The 27,503-nt window shown below is 40.8% G+C and overlaps 1 protein-coding gene and 1 pseudogene across 2 annotated transcripts; both read right to left on the bottom strand.

Annotated features, from left to right (window-relative positions):
• Positions 1-8,276: 8,276 nt before the first annotated feature.
• On the bottom strand, positions 8,277-10,705 carry LOC146672426 (Fc receptor-like protein 5). 2 transcript variants are annotated; one of them, XM_085386704.1, is made up of 6 exons: positions 10,473-10,704; positions 9,854-9,889; positions 9,142-9,405; positions 8,817-9,062; positions 8,589-8,741; positions 8,277-8,471 (listed from the first exon to the last, which is right to left on the bottom strand). In XM_085386704.1, exons 1-6 carry the CDS (start codon positions 10,501-10,503, stop codon positions 8,371-8,373), a joined length of 831 nt encoding a protein of 276 aa, XP_085242830.1. In that variant the 5' UTR covers positions 10,504-10,704; the 3' UTR covers positions 8,277-8,370. The 2 variants fall into 2 exon arrangements, with proteins under 2 accessions (XP_085242830.1, XP_085242821.1); XM_085386695.1 differs by lacking the exon at positions 8,277-8,471 and having other exon boundaries at positions 8,542-9,062; positions 10,473-10,705.
• A 4,324-nt stretch (positions 10,706-15,029) lies between these two features.
• On the bottom strand, positions 15,030-16,847 carry LOC146672427 (uncharacterized; annotated as a pseudogene).
• Between the last annotated feature and the right edge of the window lie 10,656 nt (positions 16,848-27,503).

Raw genomic sequence — 27,503 nt, forward strand, 5'->3', positions numbered from 1 at the left:
TCCCGCATGCCACAGCCGCTCTATCACGTGATGCATACTGCTCTGACGTGCTAATGTTCTGAGGTGAGTTACGGCGTGTTGCAAGTTTTGTGAGGTGCTTTCGTGATATTTAATGGATCGGATTACATTTTTTATTTTTCTCCGATATCCGATCCGGTAATTTAGTACAGTATCGGACCGATACCGATACTTACAGTTTTTGCCCGTTGCTTGAACACATTTGGCAAAACGTCGCTCATTGTGCCAAAACTCTAAACACAAGTAAACACGACACAACACTGGGAAATATACCATACACATCTGTGCCAAAATGAAACTCCACTCCCAAAACCTAAACTCTGCTGTCAAAACCTAACATTCCTCTGTCAAAATGTAACTCTGTTGACAAAATGACACATACTTGCATCATATGCAAACACTTACAGATCAGGGGGAACACACTAGTCTTCTTTACATAAAACACTGCAGTCCTTGATTTCCATTGTGTATTCAGAAGGCACATTTACAGGAGACACATTTCCAAACAACCAAAAACGCAAATAGACCTACTCAATAGTGTACATCGCAGTACCATGAATTCAGATAAAGCAAAAAAAAAAAAAAAAACACAACACAATAATACTGCAATAGAAAAAACACTATACTGTAAACACAAAAAACCATGACAATTGTGCATAAGTGGGCTCATGGATCCCGCCGTCTGTTGGGGTCTGGCCACAGGACCTCATCAACATCGCAAGCAATGTCTTCTCCCGCTGGGCACCGGGGAAAATATCCTCTTGCATGTCGAAACCATCCATGGATTGCTGTCACCTGAATGTTGCCGCAGGCCTGTTCCATTGCCTGCAGAAGAGGCATGCGGGCATGTGGTTGGCAGTCATATACACGTCATCTCCAAGCCTAAAAAAACCCTCAATAGGGTTTAAAAATGGTGAGTAAGGGGGCAAGTATACCACTTCAAATTGATTGTGGTTGGAGAACCAGGCCTGGACCAGAGCAGCCCGATGGAAACTGACATGATCCCATATCACCACAAACCTGGGCTGATCTGCTCTGTTCTGTACAACTATATCATGGAGAGCATCTAGAAATGTGAGTATGTGTTGGCTATTGTATGGACCTAGTATTGCATGATGGTGCAGAAGCCCTCGAAGGCATATGGCGGCACATAATGTGATGTTTCCCCCGCGCTGCCCTGGGACGTGCACAATTGCCCTTTGGCCAATTACATTACGACCCCGTCGTCTTGTTTTGCTCAGGTCGAATCCAGCTTCATCAATGAAAATGTATTCATGAGGCTGTGCAGCTCCATCCATGGCCGAGATTCTCTGAAAAAAAGGGGAACATGTCACTGTACTACAGTGCTACACATACGGCACCCTCACCCCATCACACAGGTACCTGTGTAGCTCTCAGAATAGATCCATGTGGTACTGATATGGTACATATTCAGCTGCTACTGGACTTCACCAATACTCTATTGTAAATGTAAGGGACAGTTACACGTACCCGTACATATTCAGCTCGAAGTCCTTTGACCCTGTCACTGTTCCTCTCGAATGGGACTCTGTAGAGCTGCTTCATGGTGATGCTGAGTTTACCCAAGATGCGTCTGATGGTGGTGATGCTCACATGGTTTATGTTGCTGAACACTCGCCTGTCTGCAAGTATTTTCCGTCGTAGCTGGTGGAGACGGATGGCATTGTCTGCCCTCACTAGGTCCACAACGGCAAGTTCCTGCTGTTGTGTGAACAGGCGTTGCCGTCCTCCCCCAGAAGGTCTTCGGGTCATTCTGGAGGAATACAACCACATATTGTCATCGGTTTGCTTATTTTTCTTACAGTACTTTACTGTATGTACTGTGTCATCCACTGTACAACACTGTACTTCAATATAAGGAATCAGCCACTTTGGCTGCAAAAGGAGCATTAGCACCCCGTACACTTGATATGGTAATGTGATATACTGTAGAACAGTGCTATGAAACCATCTGAGTAGAGCAGAAGGTATGGAGGTGAAGACATACCTGTTTTCTAGTCGGAATGTTCGTATTACAGATGCCACTGTGAAGCGGCTTAGATGTGGGTGGACTCTCTGCCCAGCTTCCCTCATAGTCAGGCCATGGTTGATGACATGGTCCACCAAAGTTGCTCTTATTTCATCAGAAATATGGGTCCGTTCATGGCCTCTTCGGCCTTCTCCTCCTCTTCCTCCTCCTCCTCTACCTCTTCCTCTTCCTCTTGCTCTCCCTCCATCCATGCTTGCAAAGTTCTTGAAATGGCTACGCTGAGGGCTTTTTGTAGTTGGCTAATTGGTGTTCGGTTTTGCAAGTACGTGCCTTCAGGTGTGTATTTGAGTGGTTGCAATTATCCGATGTGTTTTGTATTTTGGATACATGTGTTTTCCGAATGGCACCCTGAGATTTCATTTTGTGAGCGAAGTGTCTTATGTATGAAATAGAGTGTAGCATGCAGGACCATGTGTGTTGCATAAAGGGGTAGGTGTGTTGCATAAAGGAGTAGGAGTGTTGCATAATTGGTACTGGGGTGCAAAGCAGCGCTTTTGTTTAAGGTATGGGTACATGTGTTTGAGGTATGGTAACAAAAGCTTCACGTTGTGTTACTTTAGTCTGAGCATGGGTTTATAGTGTTCAAGCAACGGGCGAAAACTGTAATATCGGATCGGTCCATCTCTACCACAGTGTAGCGGCTCAGTTTAGGCTGAACCCGTTGGCCAGCTTCCCTCAGGGTCATCCCATGGTTGATGACATGGTCCACTATTGTAGCTCTGGTGTCATCAGTTATTCTGTTTCGTACTCTTCTTACCCTTCCTCTTTCCCCTCCTCGTCCTCTTCTTGCTCCTCCTTGTCCTCTTCCTCTAACTTCCTCTAACCCTCTTGCTTCTTCACTTACATGTCCTCTCCCTCGGCCTCCTCTGATTCTCACTCTTCTCACTCTTACTGCTCCTTCCATTGTACTCCACATAGACAGCTTACCTGTGGCCTGTTTATAGTGCTTAGGCTGATTGCAAAGTGGACTAATTATCTAAAACAGTTTTCACATGTGAAAGTGTGCCAGACAGTTGGCAAAATAGTGTTAATGATAGCCATACATGTGTATAATTTTGCTAGGAGTGTGTTGGAAATTTGGTAATTGAGTGTAAGCAGTGAGTTGTGTTTAAAGTTCTGCAAAAAGAGTGTTGTGCAGTGAATTGTGCCTACAGTTTTGCAAAGTGTGTGTTACAAAATTGCAAACTGAGTGCAAAGCAGTGTTTGTGCTTCTAGTTTTGCAAACTCAGTGAGTGGTTTTGCTATAAGTATTAATAGTTTTAGGAATTGTGCTATAAGAATCACAGTTAGGGTTTAAGCATTCAGAAAAAACTGTAAAACAACAACAACATATTTTGGGACATCATCCAAACACAGACGTATTTATTACAGTTTTTCTCAAATGCTAAAACACATGTCACAAACGTTACCACCAGGTCCCCCAATGTCCAAACACAACACCCTTCTCTAAAGCTACATAAACACAACCACACCTTCCCACTGCAAAACTCAAACTCCCACACCAAGAGAGCAGCTCGAAGCTGTCAAAACTGTAAACACTATACACAGCATTACACACTACAGCAAAACAATTGAAAACACAATGCTCAATTTGTGAGAAGGTTCTTTGTTCCATAACTGCCAATGCATATTTTAGAAACTATACAGTAACGGATCGTCGTAGATCTCTGCAGAGGATTAGGCATTTAGATTTGTGAGTTTCATATGAGTAGTATAAATCTATAGAAAATCCTGCATGTACGTACACTACTGTAACACAACTCAATGCAAAAACAGAATCTATTGCACACAACAGTAATCTTGAAAACATGAACAGGGTGTGAAGTTTTTTTATTTACGTTATTCACACCACACACACACCACAATCGCTGTGCGGCATCATGTCGCTGAGCTGTTGCTCGCATCTCGTCCGTAATGATGGTGCGAGGTTGTCTTGCTCTCCCTCCTGGACCTTCTCCTCTCCCATGTTGGCCTTCTCCTCTTCCTCGTTGGTCGCTCCTCTTCCTCCTCTCATTTGAACTCCTCTTCCTCATTGGCCTGCTCCTCTTCTTCCAGGGTCAGCTCTTCTCCCTCCTCTGCATCAAATTCCTCTTCCCCTGACTCTGCCTTCATCCATTGTGTTTGTTTGGAATCTTCAGCATACTGTGCACTCTGAACTTGCTTTTACATGTGGGTACAGCATTAGCAACAAGTGTCTTCAATTTTGAGTCATTGTGTGTAGTGAATGACGCCAGGTGTGTTCCCTGTGTTCAAAGATTGGTGACTGTGGCAAGCATTTTGCATCACATGGGCTTTCATTTGAGGATATGAGCAGAGTTGTTTTGCAACATGTGTTTTAGCAAGGAAAAATGTGTTTAGATTTATGAGTACAGAGGGTTGTGTTTTGTGAATTGTGTCTTCATGTGACATGTGTTTATGGTACTGGAATATGGTGGCTACATTTAGTAAATGTGTTTAGACTACTGGTCATTTGGGTTACAGGATTGGCTTTTGTGTTTTAACATTTGAGAAAAACTGTATTATTATTTATTTATTTCATTGTTTTTTGTTTTGTTTTGTTTCGACTGTAAATGTATTCAGTAAATTCTTCTGTTGTTTGTATATGTAGACCACAGTATGTGCAACTTTGTGTTGGTTGGGATGAACACTGTGTACATAAAATACAGTAAATATATTTAGTACCATGTATTTGTGTTTGTATACAAACATTCTGAAATCTTTTACAGTGCACTTATGTAGGCCAATGTACTGTCTTTAGTAAGTGTAACACAGAACAAAAAAGGGTTACAGTAAGTCATTGTGATGACTGGAGACAAAGTGGTCATAGTGTTTTACAAGCACATTAGTGTTTACAGTTTTTTTCTATTGGTTTGGCGCAGTTTTCACAAGCAATTGGTACATTTTCAAAACTCTCAGTACTATCACAACAGATCATCAAAAGTGCACGTTTTTCAAACATTTCAGCATATTTCCAATTGTGTCAGTACAATACACATAATGACAAAATATCCTTTTCACTACACAAAATAAGTGTTTCATCTAAATAAATGTTTTGTTCACAATTACTGCCTTTCATAATTTTATCACTATCAAATTTTTGATTTGCACCTCTTATTATTCAGTTTAATACATTTGTCTATCATTTAATTCAACTGATCTTAATGTTTAATCAATGAATCCTTCATTATGTCCATGGATTTTGAACTTGACTGATTGTTGTCTGGTCATTTGTAAGTTACACATTGCTGCAAGAGCTTTCAATCTAGAAATACTAATTGCTAATTGTTTCCCCCAGATGATCACAATTAGTTACCATATAAGTAGAACTGTGTTTGAGACTTTGCACTGTCCAAATATGGAGCAGGATAGACTCGTAGGGAGAGGAAACCTTCATCGAAGAGGTGGTGGTGCTGCTCCTCGACAGAGAGGTGGACACAGACAAAGAGAAAGAGGTGGTGGTGTTCCTCGACAGAGAGGTGGTCTTCAGAGAAATGTAGGCAGAAGACAACGCACCATCATGTCTACTGAAGTCCGGGCCATCATTGTTGACCATGTGGTTAACAGAGGCCTTACCATGGCTGAGGCTGCCAGGTTGGTACAGCCTAATTTACAAAGGTCAACTATCAGCTCTATCATCAGAACTTTTCGCCAAGAAAACCGGTATGTCTGCTATAGCAACTTCACTTCTAAAATATAGTACTCTATTGTATAGATGAACAACATGTAATTGTCAGTTTACACTAATGTAATTTGTAATACTTCAATATTGACAGTATATGATTGTCCTCAGAATTAACAGGAGACAACCTGGTGGTGGTCGCCCACGTGTTTTGACTGACCAGCTGGAGTTGGCTGTGGTGGAAATGGTCAGGGCAAGGAATGACATACGGCTGTCTGAAATCAAACAGGCTATTGAGAACAACAATGACACCTTTGCCAATGTGCCATCAATTAGCCTTCCAACCATTGCCCGGCTTTTGAAGAAGCACCAGGTTTCCATGAAACAAATTTACTTGGTTCCTTTTGAGAGGAACAATGTCCGGGTGAAACAACTGCGTTCAGAATATATTCAGGTACAACACTAAACTGGCATGCAATTACTGTAACAGTACTGACAACTATTAGTTGTAAAAAAAAACTAACTGAATTATCATTTTAGAGGGTGATGGAGCTGGACGCTGCTGTGAATCATCACAAGTATATTTTTGTTGATGAGGCCGGTTTCAATCTGGCAAAAACTAGACGCAGAGGACGTAACCTTATTGGACAAAGGGCCACCATCCAAGTCCCTGGACAACGTGGAGGAAACATCTCAATGGGTGCAGGTATATCTGAAGATGGTGTGGTAGGCTGTAGACCAGTTCTAGGGTCATACAACACTGAACACCTGATAGTTTTTTAACTGGAGCAGGCCTGTCAGGGAGAAGACATTGTCTATGTTGTTGTGTGGGACAATGTCAGCGTCCACCATGCACAGCTGGTTCAGGAATGGTTTCAAACACATCCTCGCTTCATGACACTCTATCTTCCACCATATTCCCCTTTCCTCAACCCAAGTGAGGAATTCTTCTCTACATGGAGGTGGAAGGTGTATGATCGCCATCCCCATGAGCATGTCTCCCTTCTTCAAGCCATGTGTGAAGCTTGTTGTGATATAACTGCTGAGCAATGTCAAGCCTGGATTCGTCATGTCAGGAGATTTTTCCCATGGTGCCTGAACAACGAAGACATCCACTGTGATGTTGATGAAAATTTATGGCCCAATGTTAATGACCGGCTTGATTAACTCATTCACTGCCAGGGTTTTTGAGCATTTTTACTCATTTTTGAAGAGCCACAGAAAACTGTGTGTTATGATCATATAAACGCTGAACCTACCAAAATGAAGAACAGACTCTCTTCTTTCATCCAAAAAAAAAAGCTTGTTTCTACCATTTTCCATTCTTTAGTAATCAGCTGTAGAAGAGAGGTGGGTTCCACCAAAAATGCCTGTTTTGACCAAAAAAAGGGAGAAAACGAGCTTTTTGTGAAAAATACATTTCAAGCAGAAAAGTGCTTTTGACACTAATATTTCTTGTTGTATTCTAGCCCCTCCCATTGAAAAACGTAATTGACGTCTATAGACGTCAATGGCAGTGAATGAGTTAATTGTGTAAAAGTGATGAAGATAAAATAAAAAATATATTGTGCTTATGTAAATGACTTGTTGTTTTTTCTCCCTTTTGTGTGTGTGTGTGTGTGTGTGTGTGTGTGTGTGTGTGTGTGTGTGTGTGTGTGTCTGTGTATGTGTATGTGTATGTATATGTATATATATATATTTTGGTTATGCCTGAACATAAGTGTAATATTTGCTGTGTAAAGTTTTACAGTTCAGTTACACTCATTCATCACCAAGGACAATTTGAAACGCTTACCTTGTATTATTTGCTCCTGTATGAAATGATTGGTAAAAGTACTACGTTGAAAAAAGATCTTACTGTTTTGTTTGGGTGAGTGAAGCAAATGTTCTCAGAATATATCACAATGATCATATGTTCTGCAACAATGGTTACATGGAATGAAAATATGTGCAAATACAATGAACTCATGACATCAGATTTGAAAGGATGACTAGTGGTGTTACAAATGTGATCAAATGTGAGTTTTGTACTGAGAGATTTGAAAATGCACACTTTAGTTGTGAAAATAGTACCATACAAATTAAAAAAAACTGTAACTGGTTCTTATAAGTAACATTGTTTTGAATGTAGAGTTTCATTTTGCAGGAGAATTGAAGAGTTTCGCCCGTTATGTGTGTTTTTTTTATTTGTGTGTGTAGAGTTCTGACAATATGAGGCATGCTTTCAGGAAATATGTGTAAACAATTGGGAAAAACTGTAAAATCTCAGAAGCTCAGTCTACGGCATAATTCAGACATGAGCAAGACACCGAGACAGCAAATAGAGACTGTCTTCCTAAAATGAGAATCAAATAAATCTACAGTTAAATGTTTATGATGCAGGAGTTCTGTGTGTGTGATGTTATAAAAGACACACTGCGACATCTCAGAGGCAGAGCACTCATGACTGTACAACTAAGATATTTGCTGTCTGTTTGCTCTCCTGCATGCAGTAATTAAAAAGCCTGGCCACAGCTGATTGCGTTGCAGACTTTATTAACAGAAAACTCCACAACATAAACTAACTGCCTTGTACATTACTTATTGTACAGAGCTACAATGATACATAGGCAGCACATGATATAAATCCTCCACAGGGCAGGAATAACCTTCCACCAATATGAGGCTGAACATGAGCTCTGCTTCAGAAGTGATGCTCTATAGCGACATCTTCATTGTCATTATCCAATCCCTGCTCAGCCTGGTTGGGTGAGGTCTTTACCACAGAGACATGCATGTAGTTTCCTATAATTGTTAGAAAATTATATCAGCTGATAACACAGGAAAAGTTCAGATAAAGAGATGATCAGTCTGATCAATCATCAGAATATTGATTGATCATAGAATGATTCAGAGTGTTACCTTTGGCTCTGCATCGATATAAAGACACCATGAGGAGAGTGGAGGTGAAGTATGGACAGAACACCACCAGGTGGAGGACCACTCTGAATACACTCTGGAGGAAGGAGGAGGGAAGAGCTGATGTGGTTGGTGGAGCTGTGGTTGTAGGTTTTTCTGCAGAGAGAATCCCACCTGTTCTGGTGAATATGTGGATGAAATAAGAGGTGAAATCAGAGTGAAGCTCCTCACCTGTGACAGTGATCCAGCTGGATGGAGACTCTCCATGACCGCTGATGTCACACTTGTAGAGGCCTTCATCAGACCTGGAAACATGCTGGATGGTCATGTGACCTGTAGGCTGCTTCCTGATGAGGGAGCCATCTTTATAGAAAGCAGCTGGGAGGTTGGAGGGAGTGGTCTTTGTTTTACAGAGCAGAGTGACGTCATCTCCCTCCATCACAGGGAGGACAGGACTCTGCAGGATCACTGATCCACCTCAACACAGAGACAAACTACAGCATTTCATCCATTTACACACAGCTTCATCAACACTAACTCCACACACTCAGCTTACCAGTGACTGTCAGGTTAACCATGTTACTGATGGGACCCTCTCTGGACTCACACCAGTAAACTCCACTGTCTATTGGGTCAATGTAGCTGATGTTACAGGAAGAACCAGCTGGTTTTCCCCACCCATCTCCACACTGAGTCTTCTGTCGTGTCTTTGGGTTTCTCCTCAGAGTCCATCCAGCAGAGCTGTCGTCCTCCTCACAGCTCAGAGACACAAAGTCTCCTTTAAAGAACTGAGAGCTGCTGGGACTCACAGTCAGGCGAGCTGCCAGGAAGAGGATATGATGTGAATCAATTTTCAAAAGAGAACGACCAACTGAGTTTCATAATCTTTTACTGTTTCAACTACAGTAACACAGCCACCCAAAATAAAACATATATTGCACTATAAACATATAATGCAGTAAACATCACGTGTCTTCAGTATTCCTAAATCACTTTACATTTAAAATGTGATACTGATAGTAAAGACAGTAGTCAAGCATGCAGTCAGATCCAGGCTGGTCCAGGTTCAGTGCTCTCAGATGCACAGTTATAATTAATGTCATTAACCCCCCCCCCAAAAAAGGTGGTGTTGGATTTAATGCCTCAGTTTTTAGAGACAAGCTTTATTGAAAGTTTATACGTGGCAGACAGCATTAAAAATAAGATGCAGAAAATGTCTATTTAAGACTCTTTGAGATGTTTTGGATGATCACGATGAGGTCACTGACCTTGGTTTGTTGTGCAGCACAGCAGTAAGTTCAGACCTAAAGAGAAATGATATCAGTCAATCTGAGTTTTCAGCTGGTTCACATTACAGCAAAGCTCCTTCTGGTACCACGTCTCCCCTTTAGGGGACTTTTAGCTTCTGCTTAGGCCTTTTCTAGCTGTTCGTTTGCCTGTTTTTGTTTTTGTTTGTAAAACTATATCCATAAATATCATGAATGTATCACAGAGACACAGACAGCTGCTAATCAGTGTCAGTAACAGACAAATAAAATAGGTTCAGTTTCCCACTTCTGGGATAGCTGAGGTGAACGGCAGCAGACAGAAGATACAGCCCCCTGTGTCAACATCTGCCTGTCAATCAAACAGGCCACACCTACAATAATATCAACTTTAAGCCTTCATTCCTCAAGATACAAATTAAAAATACACACTTTAAAATATGTTCTTTCCTAATTTCTCTGTTTTATGTACAAACAACACTGGTTCATCTGTGATTCATAAGTCAGAGATAGACTTTTGCACACTACTCTGTCTCACAACATATGTCACCACCCTTGTATAACTCAGCTGATATGCTAGAAATACAATTAATTGCATTTGAAAGTGAAAGATTGAACTTACAGAGCAGCTGCTGAAGAGATGCTGGGTTCATCTTGACTGAGCTCAGACAAAGCAGTTAAATCAACTTCCTTCTGCATGCAAGGCTACATATACTGCTTTGTGGTTTTCTTGTTGCCATTACGACAGCTGATTTAAAATAGCACAGATGATCGAACTCCATGTGACTTTTTTATATTATGTTTTAAAGGGTTGTACTTTTGTTAAAATGGTAAAAAAACAAAAAACAAACAAACAAACAAACCCTGTTTTCCAACTGTCAACATGAGAAATCAGGTTTTATAACAGGTAACTCTTCAGTGTTTTGGGCTAGTATGAGACCCTCTCTCTCCCACCCTCCCCCACTAAGTAAATGGGAGGAAGAAGTTGTTGTTAAGGAAAGAGGGCCAAACAAGCAGGAGGCCTAAAATAGTTAGTGCATATGTTCTGAGAGATGTTCTGCCCAGACTCAGCTGTGATGCTTGTCTGGTCTAAAAGAGGAAACAACACAGACCAGAGACATTAAAGGAAACATTCAGCACAGCAGCCAATCACAGTGAGGCTACAGAGAGACCTGAGCTCTGCTGAACTAAACCAGAGACAGTAAAGCATCTGGTACACTGATGTTCTACAAACTGACCATTAGACCATTTGATTGAAAAGAAACAGGACTAACATGCTACAAGTGAGAAGCTGCTGTACCATATTTACTGAACTGTTTACTTTATTTGAGCTATTCAGTGATATAATGTATTGAGCTGTGTTGTTTTTCTGTCTTGGCTGTTGTAAACAGGCTGCATATGTGATCCACACAGAAATGTGGTCACAATTGTGAGTTAAGTGTCGTGATATATGGATATTATTTTGCATGTTTTATTTTGCTGGTTTATTGGTGTAATTTAAAGCCACAATGTCATGTAAGTTCCCTGTTGCCAGGAGAGTGTATAACACTTTGGACAGTAGGGGACAGCAACGTGCTTTGGGAACTGAGTCGGGTGCATAGCTGCCGTAAGTTTTCCATTCTGGCAAGACTGACCAGGCGAACAGCAACGTGTCTCCTGTGTTCACTTTCTCTCTTGTTTTACAGGATCGTAATCTGGCTACGCGCCCATTATAGTGGGGCCTGTAACACATACCTTTGTCAGTGTGTTAAGTCCAAATACTTTTAATTCACTGTGTAATCTTCTTCAGCCAGCAAACCCAGGGAGTAGAATTATTTGAACACACTGACCAACCAAGGGCCTTTGGTGATTGGATTAATATTCAGCTTTTACCATAAGGTAGTGTAGACCCTTTTGGGGTCTTCAAGTACCCCTAAATTTCATCACAACACCTTTAAAAATCACTAAAGTAATACTGGTACTGGTGATGTATTTTCTTTAGTTCCATCTGTGGAATATTTGGGGCATGTGATTAATGCTAGTGGACTGCACACTGCTACATCGAAGGTCCCAGTCATCATTGATGGACCTCCACCCTAATTTGTCACTCAGCTGAAGTTTTTCTCGTGGACACTGAACTAATTGTTCCTCTTGAGATCATCAGTGCATTTTGTGATCTATCCTGTGACAGCCTCACTGTAGTTCTCAGTGTCTGTAGTTATTGCAGGTGGCCGCTTGTTTGAAGATGTCCCAGTTTGTAGTGCTGAAGCAGTCCTTCAGAGCATAGGCGCCCCCCTCTGGCCACACATGTATCTGCTTCTGTGATAGTCTGGTGACTCTCACTCTGGGTGTGTTTACAAGTCTCAGCCAGTGGCGGTCCTAGCCAGTTTGGCACCCTGGGCGAACAATCCCTCTGGCGCGCCCCCCCCCCCCCCCCCCCCCCCCCCCACACACACACACACACACAAAAAATATTAAGGATTGTACATTAACATAAAATCATAAAATTGTTGTACACACACACACACATATGAAGAGAGAGAGAGAGTATGCATAGTATGCAAACGGCTACCAATCAGCCATCATAATTCGTCATACAATGAGAACAGTACGAATCATCAACGGACAATGACTAATTAATATTAAAATCTGTAACATAATGTATTGTTTGGAGTTTAGTCTGTTACTGTTACTATTTTTACCATTTCTTCTGTAACCCACATATTTTCCTTAGGGATTAATAAAGTATTCTGATTCTGATTGTTTCAGGATGACCTGCCATTATCCAATGACACATCTGCTTACCTGCATCTTTTGCTCGTTTCTCCTCCTCTTCTTTTCTCTTTTTCTAAACTGAGGACCTGATAGCTTTCAACTTTTATTGTCCATCTTCCATTGGTTTTAATTTTGCACTCCAGTGTGAACACCCATCTCTCAACCGGAGGATCACCACAACATGATCTAACACACCTACACTTTAGTTCACAGATTAGGGTGCATTTCTGAGATTTCACACAACCCAGGATTCAAATCATGAATACATAATGGGCTTGGATTTACAACATTATAAATTAAATGTGCTCTATTTGGAAGCAGCAGCCCCCCCTCCCCCCTCCCCTTTCGAGGGCTTGTGTGTGAGACTTTAAATCATCAAACTGTAAATTTTAAATTGTTATTGATCCCTTTACCCCGAGTCCTAAAGTGTATATTTATTTTCTTACTCTTCTTGCATATATTTTTTGTTTGCTTGCACTGCTGTAACTGGAGCCTTGTCGTCTCGTCTCTCTATATCAGGGGTCCCCAATCCCAGTCCACGAGGGCCGGTGTCCCTGCAGGTTTTAGATCTCACCCTGGGTCAACACACCTGAATCACATGATTAGTTCATTACCAGGCCTCTGGAGAACTGAAGACATGTTGAGAAGGTAATTTATCCATTTAAATCAGCTGTGATGGATCAAGGACACATCTAAAACCTGCAGGGACACTGGCCCTCGTGGACTGGGATTGGGGACCCCTGCTCTATATACTGGACTGTATGTAGCGGAGATGACAATAAAGTTTACTTTGACTTCAGCAGTGAGCAGGTGCACCGAGAGCTCTCGCGCTCACTTTTCGTGTATAGAATTTCGAAAAAACATTGGTGCAAATTATAAGTCTGTATCATAATGTCTGGTGTTTTCGTGTTTGTTGGTTTATTTTTATTTTATTTTACTTTGCGAGTTGGTTATTAGATGCTGCTCCAGCCGGTCAGAAAATCCCCCGCCGCCCCGCCCTCACCTCTCTGCGCTGCAAGCAGCAGGCGCACCTCGCAAACGAAGGGCGCCCTTACTCCCAGCAAATGGGCGATAGAAAACCGATCGGTGCCTATGCCATTCCCAAAAGTGTGTGAATGTGTGTGTGAATGGGTGAATGACTGAATGTAGTGTGAAGCGCTTTGGGGTCCTATGGACTAGAAAAGCGCTATACAAATGCAGGCCATTTACCAATATGCGCTGGCTGACGTCGGGGCAGCATGAGTACGAGCATTTTTGGGTTTTTTTGCCGATGCCCGTGATGCCGCCCCGGGCAACCACCCGTGTCGCCCGTATCTAAAACCGCTACTGGTCTCAGCACATCGGTTCTGTGATCAGAGACCCAGGTGGGGGAGGTGGGAGGCCTTATGTGCTCCTTTACAGGTTGTGTCCACCAAATCCAACAGGTTATCTCCTCTTGTGGGAATTATATAAATAAAACCTTTAAATCTGTGTTAGTATCTATGGAGTTGACAGTTTACACACCTGGTAAGATACTGTTAATACTGTCAGTTTAGGTCAACATAGCATCTGGATGCTGAACTCACCTGCCTGCAGTTTGCAGTCCAGACCTTTCAACATCTAGAGCACCATGAAACAAACAAACAAAAAGAAGACGACCCAGGACAGTCGAGCAGCTAGAATCAGACATGAATAGTACAACAGTCGCCTTGCAAAATCCAGCAACTGGTCTCTGTAAGTATTTAAGAATACAGACAACTTGTCTACAAAGTTTCCTTGTGTCACACACAGATATGTACACAGACACTAGGCAGTTTTTTATTACCTGGTATTTTCACTCGAAAAAAAAACGTTTTTTTGGAGGCTGCTCATCCTCAGATTCCGTATAAGTGTACATGGGATTTGGTCTAAAGAAATGAAAATAAAAACTGAATGAAAATAAAAACTGTCATAAGTAATTGTAAATATGATTTCAATTGATTTTTTCCTACAGGTACAGTTTCATTTCTAACAATACACACAGGAAACGGAGACATGCAAGAAGGTAAAGTATATAAGGAATTTTTGAAGCGCACAAGTGTACAAGGCTTTGCATTTTTATGAAGTTTACAAACTTCCACTTTTTGGGCTATATTAGGTGGTGGTATTGCTGTGTGCTTGCACCACAGATATTTATAAAAGAGAAGATCATAAATTCTTAACAATGAAAGATAAGTTTGTGTTTAAAATAGTTATGCTTTCTTTTTAGACCGTTCTGGGTTTCTGTTTCGGACTGAAGGTCGGACAAATCACAATGTTTACGTAGATATCTTTGAATACTGCGTACTGCTTTGTCAAATGTGTCTGGAAGTACAAACACAATGTATGGCCAGACATAAATTATCACCCGAAAAAAATTTTATTGTTAAATTTGTACAACACCAATCCAGATAATACCCACCATGGCTTATGAGAAGACGGACTGGTGCATATTTCTCGCACCGGGATGAATTCCTTTTCTTGGTGGTGATGGCTTTAGTTCTGGTTTTTCAGAGAGTCCTTTTACAATTTGCTGTAAAGGTAAGTGAGGCCTTCTCAAGAGATGTTTAATCTGGCCTAAGTCATTTTCAAAGGGGAAAGCAGCAATGTTTATCTAACGGACCAAAGAGTCGATATTCTTCTGACAGGTGTGTCAGCTGGTGTATGTTGTATGTGATTTCATTCCTACCATACAATTTGCCGAAGTGACAAACAAATGACACCAGGAATTCATTGGCACAATCGACCATTTCATTAGACATAGAAGGCGATAACAGCAGATGCATTGCTACTGAAAACAATATAAAGTTATCATAGAACTCAACTGGAATGCTATTCCTAAGCACTACGAGCCCTGTTTACAACATAAAATTTCGCAGCTCTGTTGCCTTCCATCTATCAATTTCAGACAAGTCCCTTGGCTTGCGGTTAAACTCGTTTGGTGTATGAGGTAGCAGAGCTTTCAACTTTTTTGAAATTTCACCTACTGTTTGACTGGACAGCCTAGATGCAAGTACTTTGCCCTTCATCCACAAGTATATGAGTTTTATTGTGACTCCAAGACAACATAGATGCATATGATCCAAGGGAAACATTGTAATCATCTTAACCATACCAGCTAAAGGAGACAACATTTGATTCAAGTGGTGGTCTTCATCGGTCATCAATTGAAAAGCAGCATCCATTCGAAGCTTTGCATTAACTTCTGGATGCGTCATTTTGTTTACCTACTTGCACACATTTGTCACAATCTTAATAACCATTATGAGTCTTTATGTTTTTAATGAAAGCTCTTGCAGGTGCATCACACACACAAATGAATATACCTGAACGGTTATGTGGCAGCTATTGTAAAAAATGCCATTCTTCAAAATGTAGCTTAGGTCCTTAACAAATGGGTCCAAGAACTGAACTACACTTTCTGGCTTACCAAGACCACAGTAGAGACCAACAAGGAATGTTGATTTGGTGTTGTCAACATTTGGAATTGCCACAACTGGCCAGAACTGAAGTTTACTGCTTTTCAAAAGTGGGAGTCCATCAATATTAAACTGCAATTTTAAGTCTTTCAACTTGGCAGGCAAGATCAAGGATTTCAGTTGTGAGACCAACCCTTTAGCCAAACCAAAATGATGGTATTTTGGTCGTCCTGAGAACTGTCCTGGCATCTTTTGGTAGGTCTGGGTGAAACACACGCAAAATTCCCAAGAGTAAATACTTGCCTGTCTATGCCTGGGTGACAACAGTGGGACACACCAGAATCTTCTGCAACCTGCGTTCGCTTAACTTCAATCTGTGCATTGCTGCTTTGGATAGTTTGTTCGCCACGGATTAGTTTTCTCTTTATTCAACTTTTGAACAGTGGTACTCAGTCAGTCAGTCACGAACCGTAGTTCAGCACACAAGCTGGACCCAGATGCAGAGACAACATGCCAAGGTAATAAATAAACTTTATTTTTTAACTAAGGGTGTGCTGGAAGGGTCAAAGGAAAACATGCCGATTAACTGGAAAACCAAGTGATCGGGAGATAAACAACTCAGGAACGCCGTAGGGAACGGGGAAATAACAGCATAAGCAGGGTAGAGTTGTTAATCTTACGATCAAGGCTGGGCCGTGGGAACCGGAGGGAGGGGTGAGGGTCCGCGGGAGAGCAGCTGGCTGAGCTGGGTTAAATAGTCCACCTGATGATCGCCTGGGATGGGATGCGGGTGTGGAGTCGACAGCCACACCTGTGGGTGTGGGCATCCCATCAGCTCCTTGGACACCGGGCCGCGGACCATGACACAGAGTACATATTCAGTAAATGCAAATTATTTACATGGCAGTGCACTACAGGCATAAATCTAGACCCCTAGATAAAACATTATGGGTCATTCCCACAACCCACAGCTTTACTGTGTTCCAGCAAAGTATCCAATAGCAGTGACAACTCCTCCGCAGTAGCAGGTGGGATTTTTCTTTTTTGAGGACGGCTCCTTTTACCTGTCACTACAAATGGTCTGTTTATGTTTTGATCAAGAGCCTTTTTTGGGCAGCTGAAGAGGAGAAGTCTATCTTCTGGCCAACCTCTGGCTGTATCTTGGTCACATTACCCAGCAAAACCCAGTATGCAGGTTCATCTGTAACAGTCCTTGTGTCACAGATCAACATTGTTGCTTCTACATTAAACAGAAGAGCAGCGACGTGGGTGCAGGTCTCCACGACTCCGGCCTTACAGGTGCAGTGGGCGGCTTCAGCCTTCCCTGTGATGCTCACAATGACCTGTGGCTGCAATGTTGGTTCATTCAGTCATGAGAGTGCAGGACCTGAAACACACACAGACAAAGTTCATTTAAAGACAAGAACTATGAGCCAAGGCCGACACAAATGTGTTTAATCATCTATCCATCTATAGAACGCTGCATGTTATAGTGTAAATCTGCCTGTTCTGTCAGAAACCTGCCTGCAGAAAATGAACCTAAAGTATGTAATGCAAGGATGTCATCACTTTAGAGATGGAGAAAGCATAAAGTGACAATTATGAATCACTTAATATGATAAGGAGATTCTGCAGGTCATTAATCAATGTATAAAACTAAAATAAAATGTATTTTTAGTGACACAGGATACAAAATGGAAGCAAGATGTATAATTAGAATTATTTATAATAAACATTAATAAATCATTGCAATTTCTTTAACCATAAAGAATAACTAAATCCTTCGGGACAATGTCACATCAGTGCACTGAACTCACTATGTTATCCACCTAACAGCCTCCACATGTTCTCACTGTAATTTCCCCTCATGAATGAATTTATGCTGCACTAATGTGAATGTTTGCAGGGAAATCAAACGCATTTCACACGCAGTACTCGAGCTGACTTACCTTTGTTTGAATGACGACTTGTACGGCGTTGATTCCACAGACAAGGTACGAAAATATGTCAGGCTACGTCAGTAGCGGTTGGTCTTCAGGGTTTCTACTCCACGGCCGTATTTCATACGGGTCCACATTTCCAATGCACGCTATTTTCTGCAAGTACCGCTGCTTCGCCTCTGGTCGCAATCGGTCTCTATACAGTCCATTCTCTTTTGAGCTGCTTTTAAGCATCTTTCTTGTAGTCGTCGTTCCAACACAGTGTGTTTGTTTTGATTTGTTGCCCAGGAAGATGGCGCCGCGCTCCCATAATACATTGCGGCGTGACGTCAACTCCAAAGCCCTATAAGCTGAAAGTAGACACAACATTTCTGGCTACCTGATTTTATCCGAAACTGTAGATTAACGAGTTTTTTACTTTTATTCAAATGCGACCGTCAAAATAACGAATAGAAGAAAATTCATTCTTTTTTTTTTTTGTGTCCCGTTTGGATCTATAGCCATCAGAATTGTTGTCTTAAGGCCAAGAAAGATGCCAAGCGGATTTATTTTACCAAGTGGATCATCATGGCCTTGCCATATTGGTCCATTTGATTGACCTTTATTGTAATTATGAATTTATTTTATTTTCAGTTGCTACAAACGGGACAGACATGACTGGGGGATAGGACAGGGAGAAAGAATGAAAGAAAGAGGGGGAGAGAAAGAAAGAAAACCAAAGGGGAGAAGAGACGGTGAGAAGGGGGGAGAAGAGAGAAAAAAAACAAACAAAAAAAACAAAACACCTGGATCACCTGTATGGAGAAAAAAAAACAGAGGAGAAAGCAAACAACAAAGAGCAACATAATAAGAACAAAAAGCACCATCACAATAAACTAGCTAGCAGTAGATATCAATAGTTACTAAATAATAAACGATATTGTGCAGCACGCAAGATAGACAGCGCACAGTGTGCTTTGAGGCAGCAGCCAAGAAAGCTGTAGTCCGCGTCTGTGAATACCCGTGTGTGCATACCTGTGTGGATCAGCATGCTTGCATTCCAAAGGTTTCTCCATGTAATGATCTGCTAGGGAGTGTGGGGGAGCCACAGCCCTGTCCTCTATGGTATCAAGCAGGTATGGAGGAGATCAAAACTCCAGACATCCAGAGGCCCCCAGAACACAAGAGACCAAGGAAGACCCACAGAGGGACAGCCGCGCCACTGTTCTAGTAAGAGCTGAGGAGAGTCCCAGATGAGGGCTCATTCAGCAGCCGCGGAGCAGAAGCCAGGGGGAGCTGCAGTGACCCTCCCGTGAGCTCCGCCGGCAGCCAGCTGCGCCTGAGTGACCGAGCCCCAGGCCGAGAGGCCGGGGGCACCCCACCTCCGAAGTGGCCCGAGCGAGCCCCAATAAGTGGCCGCCAAGGAGTGAGCCGGTGTGTACCCGGACGCCCACCCCCAGATACAAAGAACCACCAACGCACCGAAGAAAATTCATTCACTCTTATCTTATACTAATCGTGATGCAGTGCATGAACTTATACGCCTTCTCCGTCAATTCTACAGTGGCCCCTAGAGACAAAGCACGTACAAATTCCAAAGCACATGGGAAGATGGGACACTTGTTCTTAACTTTTAAGTGTGTGTGCTGGGTACCTTAGTTAATGGTTAGTGTACAATGAATGTTACTGATTACGTGGTAGCATGGGCTTAATTTCCATGCAGGTTATTACGCAACAGTCATGGTGGTTCAGCCCACTTAAGATCAAACTGGGCTGTAAATGGTAAATATCTGTTTAAAACAAAGCTTCAGTAATCACTGCTGCAAATCCTGATTTTGAAAAAAAAAAAATAACAAAAACATATCCAAGCTGATAACTGTGACTCAAAAGAAAATATATGATGGTTTAAAATCAGGCTTTGTAACTCGAAGACTAAAACTATGTTTCATGTGTTTTGTGTGCTCCTGAAAGACATCTCAGTGAGTTTATAGAGTTATGAGGAAGCACTGAGAAGCATTGAATCATTTATTAACTTTTACTTTCAAAAAGATGATGAATTACAATCAGCATGTTTGTCACTTCAGTTTAAACTTGAGTAGAGGAGCTGTTTTCTCACTTGCAAGCTAAACTATGTGAGGACCTTCATTATGATCACACAAGCTCAAAATTTAAAAACAAACAAACAAGTCCACAGTTGCAAAACGTCATTCTTATATCCAATCACAATCTCTACTCATTTACTTTGTCTCTAGTTGTTCTCTAATCACTGATTGCTGTATCCGTGTTTGTTAAATTAACTGAGTTCATACAGACACACTCAAAAAAATGAAACTGGGTGATTGTTACATGTACAAGATTCAAACTTGTAATTTGAACTAAATAATTTAATGTTTCTATGGTGAACATAATTAAATCATGTAGCATCTGCATGAAAATCAGCAACTTATTTTCTTCTTGTTGAGATGACATCATACAATCTAGTAAGAGTGGTTAGTTGCCTGGACTCACGAAATCACAAGATCACATTAGATGACAAACTGCAGGAAAGTCGCTGGAGTTTTACGAGGCAGACAACTACATCCACACCACATGTGTATGCTATCGCTATTTATTGTGGTTTAACCTGTCAAGAACAAAAACGTACAGCAAACTCTGCATCAAGCCTTGTAATCATAGCTTTCCAGTGTGTAACTAGCAATTCTCTCCAGCTGTGCTGATTAATCATCTATATTTGCCCAAAGTGTTCCAGTGGCCCAGGTGACTATAGTTACACAAATAAAACATAAAATACACCACCTCATCATTTCAGAGGCATTTAAATAATTACATTTATTTCCTAAGCAAAAACAAAAGCAGTCTATGCCAACAGAACATGATAACACAAGCAAAATATTACTCTCTAAAACATCATGTTCCAAATGATGTGAGATAACTGAATAAATCACTATTTAATAGTTAATTTGTAAGAAACAAGAATGAAAGTTACAAATGTATTGTGCATGACATGGGTATTAAAATGTGGTGACAGAGCCAGGTTCAGATGCGTTACAAGTTAATCTGGTTGTAAGCTATGGCAGTTTGCCACAGGTGGTGCTGGTGGACTGGAGTCCATGTGAGTGCAGAAAATGCAAACTGCACATTTTAGTTGTGAGGTTGAACTCTGAAATCACATCACAGTAATAACACGTGGAGCAAACGAGAACTAAGGAAAGAAGATTCTCCAGACTGTTAACTTTCACAGCACTGGTGTGGTGACCTTGCAGTTTTCTTACATATGGGAGTATCACCAGATAAAATGGTTTTTAAATTTGTTTTGGTCAAGAACAATATGAATGTTGGATTGTTGCATTTAAACCAATCCCAAAAATGTGGTCGAGTGTTTGCAGTTCATGATTTACAAAGACTATTGCTCTCATCTAACAACAAACAGCAAACAGGGGTGCACACAAAACCACACACTAATGGAAGGAGCTATAGATGTAAACAAATATGGGACATGATCATGGATCATAATAAAGTCTTCCTGAAAACTGATAAGAAATCTAGAGTCAAAAGTTGTGTATAATTTTTCTATTGGTTTATTTTTCAGAGGCAACAATATTTGAACTGAACTAAAGAAGAAGGTAACATGGCAATATCAATATCAGTGGACTGCGTCAGTAGGACGTATAGTTATATTTCAAGGGTATACAGCTGTGACATACCTACAGCAAAGATTTACTATAGAAGCATAAACCCCTTCTTAGACCCGAGCCAGAGTGAAAGGCTGTACAGTTCAGTTCATCTGATGTCCACTTAGGACTTTCTCCAAAACAGGGTCCATGGAGTCCACTACTGTGCAGTTGATTGTACAACAGCACAATAGTTAAAAATGTTGATTTTCTACCACATTTATGACTTTTTTTCCCATGATGATTTTTTACCTGGATAAATATCGCACTAATAATAAAAGTTTCTTTTGTTGCGGTTGATTTTCAAAGGTTCACATAATGGGGTCAGTGTTTGTGAGCCAAACAACACTGCTTGGCTGTGTAAGTGGAGCTGCCTGTCATTTGGGCCGGTCATTTTCTTGAGTTATGATATTTTGTTAAGAATTTTTAAGTAGAATTCTGTTCATTTCCCCTCTTTTATGGGCCCACTTAGTTCTTAAAACAGCTTGTTTCTCTCATTTAAAATGTTTGTATTAACTTTGTCTTTTTGGGGTATAATGAAACCCAATCACCAAGCATCTGAACTGTACATGTGAAATAATAACAGGAGCACTTAGAGCACAACTCCCTTTGAAGAGCAATAATGAAATGGAAACATCCAGTTTTATGATGTTATTACATTATGCTGATGTCTGACCTGTGACCTATGACTGTTGCATACTAAAATGGCCTATTTTATTATTTTTACCCATATGATTGGAGCAGAATTAAAATTTTCCATATCTACATCACACAAAATCTAAACAGGATATCTTTAACTGTGGATGCTAGACTGCTAATTGATTGCCCCTCTACCTTCGAGGGGCGTATAAAAGACAAAAATATACCATGTACACAAGTGTTCACAGCATTTTCTGTGAGACTCACCTGCTTACAGCCTGACGCTGCTTTTAACCTGTTTGGTGCTAAGGTAAAGAATGTACTTATCTTACTAGGCCAGCTGGTGGTGCGGTGCTTAGCACTGTTGCCTCACAGGAAGTATGACCTGACTTTAAATCTACCTTTCTGGCCTTTCTGTGTGGAGTTTGCATTTTCTCCCTGAGCTTCATTTTTTAGTGAGTCAAACTGGCTGTGATTGGATAAATGGAGGAACAGGGATTCTAAAGAGGACCAGGTATTCACCACATTGTATACTGACAGCAGTGGAAATGTTAAGGAGGTTAAACTATTGCCATTTATAAAGCAGCTACTGTGCTACCAGTTTCACCAGTAGATGGCAGCAAAATGTAAATGTGGCTCATGTCCAACTCTGGCTTTACAGAGCCAGAGCTTTAGGAGGGACTCTGTGCTGGTTCTGGAGATGGGAGTCAGAAAATACCCAGCCTCAATTATACATATTCATGAGTTTTCAGTTTATGACTGAACGCTTATGTTAATAGACCTCTCTGCACTGAATCATATCTGTTATTAATCTCTGTCTCTCTTCCACAGCATGTCTTTATCCTGTCTTCCTTCTCTCATCCCAGCCGGTCGCAGCAGATGGCCACGCCCCTCCTTAAACCTGGTTCTGCTGGAGGTTTCTTCCTGTTAAACGGGAGTTTTTCCTTCCCCCTGTTGCCAAAGTGTTTGTTCATTGGGTCATTTGATTGTTGGGTTTTTGTCTGTATGTATGATTGTAGGGTCTATCTTACAATATAAAGCGCCTTGAGGCAACTGTTGTTGTTAAAATTGAATTGAAAGCTCTTTGTTTTCATCTTAAACTATCAAGTGTGACACTAGAAAGTTTCCATGAGAAAGATTGATACAAATACTATGATGTTTTGTAAAAATGAGGTTAACTGTAAAATGATGATCACCCAATAATAAAATTAAATTTCTCTGAGAATACATCATTTAATTTAGCACAACTCATGTCATTAATTATTCACTAAAGTTCAAAATAACTTGTTGGAGTTGGGTTTTTTCTTTCTCTCCAGAGTTTTTCTATCATACAAATCATGAAAATCAAGAAAAAATAAAGACTCAAAATGTTTTCTATGGTCGGTTTACTTGGAATATTTTTGTACATAAAGATGAGATCTTTTCAGTCTCAAACACATATGTCATGCACTGAGGCTTTCTGCACAGTTTGCAGCCACTCAAGAGTGCCCATGCTGTTCTTAGTCTGTGGTTGTGGTTTATTCTTTATTTTTTGCTCTGAAGAGACAAGTGTATCGGTTAACCAAAATGGAACAACTCCAATTTTTTTTTTATCTGAACCTTTGGTGAAACCTACACAGAACCACACGAGAAAAACTAGTGAAAAAATATTTTACTGAACATGATCTCTACACCTCTACTGTGGGAAGAAGAGCAGGATCTGACAAACATGAAAAAAACACAAATAACAGTGATTAACTGCATGTTTGTATTAGTCTTAAATAAGTGTGTGTGTGTGTGTGTGTGTGTGTGTGTGTGTGTGTGTGTGTGTGTGTGTGTGTGTGTGTGTGTGTGTGTGTGTTTGTGCCTTTAAGTAATATGTAGGTTTTGGTTAGGTTCACTGTAATTGTAATTAGGCAGGTATAGACATAAAATATACTTTTGAACATGCTGATGTCCTCTGGTTTGAGGTGTTGGCGGGGTCTGTTAGAGACCAGCAGCTGGATTGCGGCTGGATTGCGATTGGTTGGACTGGTGGACTACTGCAGCCCAGAGTAGATGATGTTTGGCACTAGTTTAAAGCCTGAAAACAAACACACAGTCCAAAGAACAGGAAACACGATTACAATCTTTGTAGTTCAATCAAAACCTCAAATCCATCCATTTTCTACCACTTATCTGGGTTCAGGTCCTCGAGGAAGATCAGTCTAAGTAGAAAAACCTACTTAGACTGATCTAAGTAGGTTTTTCTACTACTTAGAAAATGTACCCACAATGTCCACTGTGGGTACATTGCGGGCCCACAGTGGACCTCATTGTTGGCCCCCCTCTTTGATTAGTGTAGGTAGCCTACAGTAGTGTGACACCCACATTGGCCCACACAGCCCTAGCCTGGACCCCAAAGGGGCATATTGCTGGATACATCCCAGCTTTGGAGAAACCTGAGCTTAACACGATTCCCATGTTCCAAAGAATCTGCAGTCCATAACACAACTTCAGGGTGAGCATGACAGAAACTGCAAATGAAAACATTCTCACATATAATGATCTAACTTACATCAAATGAAAACAAAAGGAAACACAGGCGTCTTATCTGCCCCCTGACATAAACAGGAGAGAAATATTTAAAAAAAAAAAGCTTCCAATCAGGCCATTTTCCATTTTCATAGTTTAAAAATTACAATTCAAGGGTAGCACCTGTGCTCCAATGAGTGGCAGAAGCTGCACTTCTTAACAGATTGGAGATGCAATGCATTCAAAATCAGAAACTGTGAAAACTGTACAGCTGCCCTCTTTTGCATAAACAGCTTTTTTTTTTATAGAAATGCTTTTTTTCTGTTTTGCTTTAAAAAATAAATTGACATCCAGACTTTGGTGAGCCATGAGATTTGTTACAAAGTTATATGTTTTTTATTTGGTTGGTTTTCCTAAATTCAGCACAAATTCAAACATTAAGACCTGGAACTGACTCCTGTCAGAATAACTCATTTTAAAGATGTTTTGTTAAAATAAATAGGTCATGTCAAATTGTTTGAAGTTGACCTAATATGATTTCAGCACAACATTTTTATCTTTAAATTACACTGGTCCATTGGGATCCTCAGTCCATCCTGGTGCCTACGTTGACTTCTTTATTTGAAGCTTTAAACACACTTAATATGAACATCCAACAGTGAAAAAGGATATATATGCCAGGGAATAAGAAAAGTAGAATGGGTCCATTTTTACATTGGCTGTACCTCTCGTACCTCTTGGTCTGTTGGCTATTTGTCCTTCACTGACATCTTCATATATTCTCACTGTTGAGTAGACTGCATCTGGATCACTTCCTGTTCAATGAAGAACATTTAGATTACTGCAGGTACAAAAGCTGCAAATTTAGCAAAAACAGTGTTATATTAAAAGGAAATAACAGGAGTTGCAATAAGGGCAACAAGAGAAATCTAACAATGATTATACATAAAATGACATAAAACATCCAAGTCCAGGCACCTATGCTAGGTTTGAAAAAAAGAAATGATTTTGTAAAATACATTAAAAATATACCAACATATATTGGATTACTCTTCCATCCCAGTGCAGAGATACAAAGATACAACAGAGCAGCTTCACTCACCATAGGTGTGCAACACTATGTGCATGCTGTTATGGTCTGTTAAAAGCACTTTTGTAACAGAAGATTGTGTCAACAGAGGAAATTTAAATCAACTTTATAACCAACATAATAATAATATACAACACTGTTAGTGAAGTAATTGAAATAAATACACAACAAGCCAGTCCAGAAATATAAAACCTCCACTGTGTCCTGGATCTGCCTCCAGTCCCAAACCTCTCGCCTACTGTAGGAGGTGCCCAGGAGACATCCTGGTCAGATTATGAGTCACCTTAAATGAATCCTTTCCAATGTGGAGGATTAACGTCTCTACTCTGAGCCGTTTCTGAATGACCAGATCAAGCTGTAAATCATCAACTCTCTCTTTACTACAACAGGCAGAGCAGCATCCCAGTTACTGTAGCTGCAGTGACTTCCAGTCATGTTGCAGTTTATGACACTGGTGATATGATCTATTTTATTGCCAAACATATTTAAAATGTCAGCTTTCATGTTCTCAAAATAACTGCAGTTACCACAGTCTGTAGGCCACCAAAGCCAAGTTCTAGGTTTGAGAGCAGAAAGGTGACTTTGACAAGTTTGTCTCTGATTAGCAGGGATTCAGTAAAAATCTCTAAAAGTGTTTCTTTCAAGAATGTCTCATTTTTTTTTCTTTAGGAAGTTTTGATCAAGACAGCCTCTCTGCTGTACCATGTGACAATGCAGTTATAGTCGAGCTATGACTGCTCTGTCAATATCTTTGTGTCCCTACACCCTTAAAAAGGCTGATCCGTGATGGTATTTTCAAATGTTTTTAGCTCTTTACTTTAGTTTAGATTACTTTTCATAACCTACATTAAATGCCTGGACTTGGATCTTCACCTGTGTCAGGCCCATCAGGGTTCAAGTAATTCAAGGAGCCCTATTTGTGACTGTGGCTCAGGTGGTAGTGGTTCATCTATGAGTCAGGAAGTGTGTGGATCAATCCATGACTCCCCCACTCCATGTGCTGCAGTATTCTGGGGCAAGATACTGAATCCTGAGTCTCCCCCAATGCATCTGTTAGAGCAGTGGTTCCCAAACTTTCTTCGCTGGGCCCCCCTTTGTTTTACAGAAAAAGGTCCCCCCGCACACACACACACACACACGCACGCCGCACTAACACATCCTCCAACCACACACACCCATATTTTGCTCAATTGCGGTTTATTTCACACCTCAAACATTTAGTAAACAATTAAGCAAATACAAGTAGTCTGCAGGTAGTAAGAAAATAAACTACTAACTCTTTTACGCTGCGTCCACACCTACACGGGTATTTTTGAAAACGCAGCTGTTTCGTCCACACGTAAACGGTGTTTCGAATCACCGAAAACTGCGATTTTTTAAAACTCCTTTTTTGTGTTTACGTGTGGACGAGGAATACAGAGTTTGTCATGCAATGTCAAAGGTATGTGCCTTTATTCACGTCAGCTGTGCGCCAGGTAATTGTTTACATGAGAGGAATTGGAGAATAGCAGATAAACAGTATTTTGTCTCTATCTTCAGGTTTTACTGTCTCTCCATTTACAGAGGCAGAGGCATCACGGTGTGATGATGTCACACAGTGGAAAATTGTGTTTTTATATTTTGTTTTGGATCAGACTGTGTTGGTACATAGTGTCGATTTTATTTGCATGA

This window comes from Rhamphochromis longiceps, linkage group LG3 (assembly GCF_057381845.1).
Source record: "Rhamphochromis longiceps isolate RC_006_pf linkage group LG3, R_longiceps_female_GT1.1, whole genome shotgun sequence".
NCBI classification, from domain to species: Eukaryota; Metazoa; Chordata; class Actinopteri; order Cichliformes; family Cichlidae; genus Rhamphochromis; species Rhamphochromis longiceps.